This window comes from Colobus angolensis, unplaced genomic scaffold, assembly GCF_000951035.1.
Source record: "Colobus angolensis palliatus isolate OR3802 unplaced genomic scaffold, Cang.pa_1.0 Scaffold597, whole genome shotgun sequence".
In the NCBI taxonomy this organism is placed as follows: Eukaryota; Metazoa; Chordata; class Mammalia; order Primates; family Cercopithecidae; genus Colobus; species Colobus angolensis.
Window position 1 is genome coordinate 166,495 of NW_012119565.1, and position 8,704 is coordinate 175,198.

At 37.5% G+C, this 8,704-nt stretch overlaps 1 protein-coding gene across 2 annotated transcripts in view; it reads right to left on the minus strand.

Annotated features, from left to right (window-relative positions):
* The window catches only part of EFCAB13 (EF-hand calcium binding domain 13), a 122,641-nt gene that overhangs the window by 100,755 nt on the left and 13,182 nt on the right, over nucleotides 1-8,704 (minus strand). For both annotated transcript variants that reach the window (XM_011962563.1, XM_011962564.1), the window contains exons 6-7: nucleotides 3,426-3,537; nucleotides 514-644 (exon numbers count right to left, since the gene is read on the minus strand). In XM_011962563.1, the coding sequence (XP_011817953.1) occupies nucleotides 514-644; nucleotides 3,426-3,537 (243 nt within the window). The remainder of the gene's footprint in view (nucleotides 1-513; nucleotides 645-3,425; nucleotides 3,538-8,704) is intronic.

Sequence of the window (8,704 nt, forward strand, 5' to 3'; positions counted from 1 at the left end):
TGTAAATAGTGCCCATGACCCACTATCCTTTGACTGTGGTCCAATTTTTCCTATTCTTAATACGAGTCACAGCAAATTTTTAAGGAAGTTATTATAATAAAGCAAACAAGAACATCTTTAAACAGCCAAAGAATCTCAGATTCCATCACCTATCAGTAAAATGTCTGGAAAAGATGATTTATCTAATACTGCAACATGTAAATAACTGGAATCATATAATGTTAGTGTTGGAAGACATCTTAAGAGTCCATTTAGTACAAGATCCTTATACAGATGTGGAAAGTGATGCCCAGAGATGTAAATTTTACAAAAGTCTAAGCATGTGAGATCAATCAGGACTCAAATCTAAGTCTTCCAATTCCATATACAGTGCTCTTATCTCTACACAATCCTAAGAGCATAGTTAGCATAAGCTACTTGATATTCTTTATGTGGAAGGGATAAATGATTCTGGAAAGAAACACCCAAGTCTGAACCCAACCTTCAAGAAACAGAGTACAAGGATTTAAATACCGAGTAATTGCGGAAGATGTACAAAGAGGTGATGAAGTCTTGTGAACGCCGTACTGATTCGGCAACTTGCATAAAGAGTTTTCTTTCCTAGTCACCTTCTCCTTTGACAGCTTCAGAAAAGGAGGGATAATCTAGAGCCAAATGCAAGTATGTTGGTGCCTGAGGTCACACTGGTAATTCAGCATTCTTGGATGATAAAACTCTTAAAAGATAATTAATCATACCTTGGCTCCTCATTAATTATGCTTCTGGTGTAAAATTGCCTTTTGTAATTAAATTATTTAATATAAAGTAAAATTTAAATAAACTATACAATGTTCTTTTGCAAAACCATGGTTTTCTTAAGTATGCACTTAATCATGTCATTAATAGTTGGTCAATATATAGTAATGGATTTTACAAAGCAGGGAAAACCTATGGTATAGAGAGAACAAGAAGACTCAGCCACCAGACTCTAGGCTACATATAAAGGCTTTGACTTAAGTGCAATGTGGAGAATCAACACAGTTATTCAAATGATACAGGTAATTTTGTTTTTGATTATCTCTATCATTGAGCAAATTATCCACTTAAGATTGCATGTATAAACACGATTCCAAAAAGGCAAGCAGCTAGGTGGAGAGGAAAGTAGCACTTTAGAAAAATGAGAATTCTAATTATAGGTGTCTTCAATTTTACATGGAACCCTGAGCACTGAGTTTTAATGACCATGCAAGATGTGGAAAAAAGACTCTCACATTACACAAGATTGACAGGAATTGGTACTGAGATGCCATACAGAACGAATATCTTCAAAAGACAATGTTTTCAGCAAGAGTGGGGAAGGAAAAAACTTATCCCCTAATGAAAAAGTATGATTAAAACATGTCTCCATCCCAGCTCCAGGTTGGAAAAAAAGAAAGACTATTCCTCCTGATTAGTTATAATCATAACTCTACATACATGAGTTTGGAAATCAAATCTACACCAAATATATGGGCCAGGGAAACAGAAACCAAAAACTTCATTTAAAATGACCTCTGATTTGTAACACTTCTGAAGCGCATGGCAAAGGCAAAAGCAAATTATCTTTTTAAAAATTCTCTTGAAGAAGGGCAAATTGAAAATTTCCACAGATTTAGATCAACTTTATATGAAAGAATGTAAAAAATATATATAACATCCAAAGAACAAGTTAACATGAGTGAGAATCAGACAAAACAACAAACACAACATTTAGATCCCCCAAAAATTTCATATAGTGAATTGATCAGATACCAATCTTGAAATAACTATAGAATACGAGCAAAAAACATGACACACGGCATATTTTAAGAACCATCAGGCCGGGCGCGGTGGCTCAAGCCTGTAATCCCAGCACTTTGGGAGGCCGAGACGGGCAGATCACGAGGTCCAGAGATCGAGACCATCCTGGCTAACACGGTGAAACCCCGTCTCTACTAAAAAATACAAAAAACTAGCCAGGCGACGTGGCGGGCGCCTGTAGTCCCAGCTACTCGGGAGGCTGAGGCAGGAGAACGGCGTAAACCCAGGAGTCGGAGCTTATAGTGAGCTGAGATCCGGCCACTGCACTCCAGCCTGGGCGACAGAGCAAGACTCCATCTCAAAAAAAAAAACAAAAACAAAAAAGAACCATCAAATAAAATTTCTGAAGGTAAAAAATAGAATCACTGAAATTAAAATCCCAAAGGAAAGGTTAAACTTTAGATTAGATTCAGCTAGATAAAGAATAAGTGAACTAGAAAGAAGATGGGGAGAAATTACCAAGAACAAAATCGAGAGACAGAATAGATGAAAAATATGAAGCAATGTTAAAGAATATAGAAAACAGGATGACAAAATCTAATACACATCTAATAGAAGATACAAAGGGACAGTAAAGAGATTGAAAGAGGGGAAATATTCTAAAAGATAAATATATTAGAATTTTCCAGAATTGAAGAAAGGCATGCATTCTCAGATTTAAGAAGCACAGCAAATACTAAGACAGAGGGGAGAAAAGGAAATACACCTCTAAGTATATCATAGTGAGTGACAACACAAAAAGATATTCCATGTTCTAATATCTGAAACTGTGACTATCACCTTATTCAGAGAAAATGTCTTTGCAGACGTAATAAAATTTAAGATCTTGAAATGAAATATACAATGACAGACGTGCTTGTAAGAGAAAGGAAGGAGATGAGATACAGACACAGGAAAAAAGTCCATGTGAAGACTCATGGGAAGATGGAGGCAGAGATTGGAGTTACATTGCCACAAACCAAAGAACACCTAGGGTTGGCTGGGCGCAGTGGCTCACGCCTGTAATCCCAGCACTTTGGGAGGCCGAGGCGGGCAGATCACAAGGTCAGGAGATCGAGACCATCCTGGCGAACACGGTGAAACTCCGTCTCTACTAAAAATACAAAAAATTAGCCGGGGGTGGTGGCGGGCGCCTGTAATCCCAGCTTCTCCGGAGGCTGAGGCAGGAGAATGGCTTGAACCCGGGAGGCGGCGGAGCTTGCAGTGAGCGGATATCACGTCACTGTACTCCAGCCTGGGTGACAGAGCGAAACTCTGTCTCAAAAAATAAAAAAGAACACCTAGTGTTCCTGTTAAAAAAGCAAAAATGTTAGGAGAGAGCACAGTAAAAAAGACAAAAAAAAATAAGTTTAATAGAAAAAAAGGCAAATTTTTCATAAGCTCCTGAAAGATTCCTTGTTCTATTTTTTTTTTTTTAAGAAGAAGGAAAAGGAGAATGAAGAAGAGAAGAGGAGGAGCAAGAGTAGGTAGTAATATTTAAAATAAGTAAAATATTTAAGTAATAATTAAGTGACATTTCAACACTTGGACTAAAATATATAAGGGAATGTTTGAGGGCTAAGGAAAATACTTGAAGGTAAAAGAAAAATTTCCAAATCTTTATTTACCTCAGTTCTTTTACTGTGCTGTTGTACTTGTAAACTCTTTCTCCCACCTTTTTTTTGTACTAAAAAATCAGAGGACTTTTCTTCTCCACAAAGAAATACTGACGTTTCAAATCTAAATGACACAGAAATTGGAATCACTCTTGAATTTCTTTTTGCTTTTTCTTATTCTTTTCAAATTTTAATTATGGAAATTTTCTAACATATACAAAAATATACAGAATCCCATCACCCAGTTTCAACAGTGGCCAACCCTATTCCATCTATATCCCATGCCTGTGTTCCCATCCCTTATTATTTTTGAAATAAATCACAGTATATTATTTCATCTGTAAAGATTTTAATAGAAATCTCTACAAGGTGTCTTTTTTTGTAGAGATTGGGCTGGGTGTGGTGGCGCACACCTGTAATCCCAGCACTCTGGGAGGCCAAGCTGGACAGATTGCTTGAGGTCAGAAGTTTAAGACCAGCCTAGCCAACATGATTCATCATGTTGAGAATCATCATGATTCTCTACTAAAAATACCAAAAAAAAATTGACATGGTGACACACGCCTATAGTCCCAGCTACTCAGGAGGCTGAGGCACAAGAATCGCTTGAACCTGGGAAGCGAGCTGAGATCAAGTCACTGCACTCCAACCTGGGTGACACAGCACGACTCCATCTCAAAAACAAAACAAAACGGAAAAAAAAACACCATATGACAGCTAAAAATTAACAATTTCTTAATATCATCAAATATACAGGCAGCATTCATATTTCCAGTTGTCTTGTAAATTTCATAAAACTTCTTAACATTTTGCATCAGGACTCAATAAAATCCCAGCATCACAGTTGACTGAAATGTCTTTTTAACTTCTTTTCATCTATAAGTTCTCCTTCTATACCTTTTACTATCATTATAATTATTATTACTAGGTCATTTGTCCTGTAGATTTTCCACAGTCAGGATTTTGCTGATTTTATCACCATGGTTGTAGGATTCTAGACGCTTGAACATATTAACGTTCAATAGTCTAGGGAGATGCAAAACCACTCTCTAGGTGGTGATGTTATTCCATCAGGAAGCACATAATGTCCAGTTGGCTATTTGTGGTATTAGCAGCTACTTATAAATAATAACTAGATCTAGTAAATCATGAGGGACTGGCTGGGCATGGTGGCTCATGCCTGTAATCCCAGCACTTTGGGAAGCCAAGGTGGGCAAATCACCTGAGGTCGGGAGTTCGAGACTAGCCTGGACAATATGGTGAAACCCTGTCTCTACAAAAAAAATAATAATAATACAAAAATTAGCCAGGTGTGGTGGTGCATGGCTGTAGTTCTAGCTACTCAGGAGGCTGAGGCAGGAGAATTGCTTGAACCTGGGAGGCAGAGGTTGCGAGCCAAGATTGCACCACTGCACTCCAGCCTGGGTGACAGGGCAAGACTCTGTCTCAAAAATAAATAAATAAAAATAAAAATAAAAAATCATGAGAGACTGCAAAGTGATTATATTATAAATCCATCATTCCTTCAATCATTAGTTAGAATATTTCTTTTTTTCTGTGTGTAGAGATGGGATCTTGCTAAGTTGCCCAGACTGGAGTGCAGTGACTATCCACAGGCGTGATTATAGAGCACACTACAGTTTCAAACTCCCAGGCTCAAGTGATTGTCCCACCTCAGCCTCCTGAGTACTGAACTATAGGCACATACCACCATGCCTGGCTACTAGAATACGTCTACAAATAGAAACTTTCTCTCATGTACTATTTGGTTGCCCAGTGGTACAGTTTCATATAGAATGGCAAGATACAGAGAGATTCAACTGATTTAAAAAAAGAAGAAGAAAGAAAGGCAAGATAATTGCTCTATTGTTTTCCTTTTTTTACCGCTTTTCATAACAAAGACTTGGCTCACTTGTAACCTCTAAAAATGACAAAATAATTTTATACCATTTTGAACACATAGACTTAAATGTATTTGATGCAGTTTAATTCCCTGAAATTATTATAATTATTGATGCTCCAATTTTCTCATCTTTTATAGGAAAAGGTGGGAGCCTCTTCAAGCAGGCTCTTGAGTCCTTCTGATGATTCCCTGGTAGCAGTCTTTTTTATTAATAGTTTCCTTATCTCCGGAAGACAAGATGTTCCAGGCTTACTGTACATTTCCTTTCACAGACATGCAATCAGCATTTCTCTAAAGAGCCTTTTAATAAGAAATGGTATTTGAAGACTAAAGTTTGGGCATTAGAAGCTGAACTTCTTTTTAATCAACATTCTTCTTTCTTATTGTTTCTCTTATTTCTCCTTTTTCCTCTTAATTGGACGGTCAAAAACCCTTTTTTTTTTTTTTTGAGACAGAGTCTTGCTCTGTCGCCCAGGCTAAAAGCACAGTAGTGCGATCTCAAGACCTTTCATAACACAAACATTCCATAAACCAGGGTTCCCCAACCTCTGGGCTGTGAACCAAAACTGGTCCACACAGTAGGAGGTAAGTGGCTGGAGAGGAAGCATTAACACCTGAGCTCCACCTCCTGTCAGATTAGCGGCGGCATTAGGTTCTCATAGGGGCACAAACCCTATTGTGAACTGTGCATGCAAGGGATCTAGGTTGTGCCTCCTTATGAGAATCTAATGCCTGATGATCTTCTGAAGTAGAACAGTTTCATCCAGAAACCACCCCTGCCTCCTCCCCATCCCCTTGTCTGTGGAAAAAATATCTTCCATGAAACCAGTCCCTAGTGCCAAAAAGGCTGGAGACCACTGCCATAAACTATACCACAATAAGATAAAATGTAATTATGAATTACATTTGAATTAAATTTTAGAAGAGAAGACACATACTCTTACGTGTGCTTCAAGTAATCCAGGGTAGACTTAAATTTCAAGAACAACTCCTCAGGACAGAGACTAACTAGACTATATCTACAAGAGTTTCAGGTGAACTCAGCCCTAAGCAAAATTGTGACATAAAAAAAAAATTATAATTCATGCCACTCCCCTTTTTTAACAAGTACCTTGGCCTTTTTTTCCAATTTTATGTATTTATTTTAAGTTGATAGATAAAATTATATGTATTTATTGTGTTTCTTAAATTTATTTTTTAATTGACAAATAAAATTATATGTATTTACGGCATACCCTGCTCTTTTTTTTCTGATTTATTTCTCCAAGAAAAAGTATCTAGTTTTTTTGACACACTATCCCTTTAAATCCAATCTCCCAAATTCATACCCTGTGAACTCCTATACTTTGCTCTTCACTTCCCTGAAGCTGCCATACGATTAGATCCCTCTGCAGTCCTCTAGTCTCAAAGCAAGGACTTTCAACTATTTTGTCTATGACCTACAGTCAAAAGTACATTTTCTATTGAGGTACAATATACATACACAGAGAGAAGAGGTGCAGTAGAAAGCAAGAGAGAGACAGGAGGAGGGAAAAGCACTCTAATGTTTTCAATTCTATTCTAACTTATTTATTGGAAAAAAAAAAACTAGTAGTAAACCAGCTGCAGTGGCTCTCACCTGTAATCCCAGCACTTTGGGAGGCCAAAGTGGGAGGACTGCTTCAGGCCAGGAGTTCAAGACCAGCCTGGGCAATATAGTGAGACCCCCACCTCTCCAAAAAATTTAAAAATTAGCCAGGCGTGGTGGTGCACGCCTGTAATCCTAGCTACTCAGGAGTCTGAGGCAGGAGAATCTCTTAAGCCCAGGAGGTCCAGGCTGCGATGAGCTACGATCATGCCACTGCACTCCAGTCAGGGTGACAGAGTAAACTCCTGCCTCAAAAAAGAAAAAAAAAAGAAAAAGAAAAACTAGTAGTGACCTCCTAAACTGATTTCATGACCCATTAATGAATTGCAACTTGCAGTTTACTGGTGCTTTATATACCCCATATATCCTTATTGAAGTTGAGCCTTCTTACTTCTAGTATAATCATGACTTCCACTCCATTACATGACTTTTGATCTTTCACCTTTTTTCAAAAAATGATAAAGAAAATAAAATTTTAATCTGATGAATGTAAGGCCTCTTTAAATTATCAGGCCCAAAGAGGCATTAAAATGAGATAGCAGTCACTGTCTCACATCCCCTTGAGCTAAGCAATTATTTCAAAGTTGCCTGCTGTGTGGACTCTAGACTGTCACCAAGTAGCCACAAATTAACCTAACAATGCCATACACTGGATACCATAACTCATATGTTACAGTTCAGCACTGTATAGCCAATCACTAATCAATGTTATTTCTGTAAACCAGTGAGAATTCCTGAAAAACAACTTCGGTAATCAACCCATCTCCTGATTGGTACCTTTTTTCTTTAAAAACTTGAACCTCTCCTTTGTTCTCCAGAGTACCTCCCAAGTGTTTCCCAGGCTGCAGTCCTCATCCTGGACCCAAACAAATTCTCTACTTATATTAATTTTGCCTCAGTTTCCTTATTTAGGTAAACAAAAGTATAAGTGTATTTTTTAATTATGAGCTGTTTCACACATTTCACAGAATAAGGATGATTTGGTATACATAATGAATAAGTAAAAACATTTGTCCTGTACCCCGTTTTTATTTTTTTTTATTTTTATATATTTAGAGGGCACAAGTGCAGATTTCTTACATGCACATAGGCATTGTGGTGAGTTTAGGCTTTCAGTGTACCCAGCACAAAATTCAACCCTCAACCCTCCTCCCTTTTGTAGTCCCAATGTCTATTTTCTACTCTGTATGTCCACGTGTACCCATTGTTTCGCTCCCACTTACAAGGGAAAACATGCACTGTACCCCATTCTTTTGAGGCATGTGCTTTCCACAGTGCTAACCTATCTTGAACAATGCTAATGGAAGAAGATAAAGGGATGCTTCCACGATCTTCCTTTTCTTCCTAGGTAACAAGTTTTATTGTAGTCTTCTAGAAATAATTGCTTCATCTTTTGCCATCTACCAAACAGGAGTAGTGGTGAAAATGTTAGATTAAATAAAAGTGAAATACAGATTTCTGGAAGGTAGAGGAGATTTTTATTTAGGTGCCTCTCCAATCATAATGTGTAGGTAATTTCCAGTTTCACCAACAGGTAAGATGAGCATTTAGTTAAAGATAAAGTGACATAAGCTCTGAATGTTTCCCAGAGGCTTTTGTATTTTTTTATTTTTCAGTCATTTTATAAATAATAATAAATACAGATTGAGTATTTCTCCTACATGCATATAAAATGCTAGAACTTCTATAACTAACAAAAGGCAACCAGGCAATGCAGCATACAAGAAAGAACTGCTAAAAGATTCAAATAGCTTGGCCGGG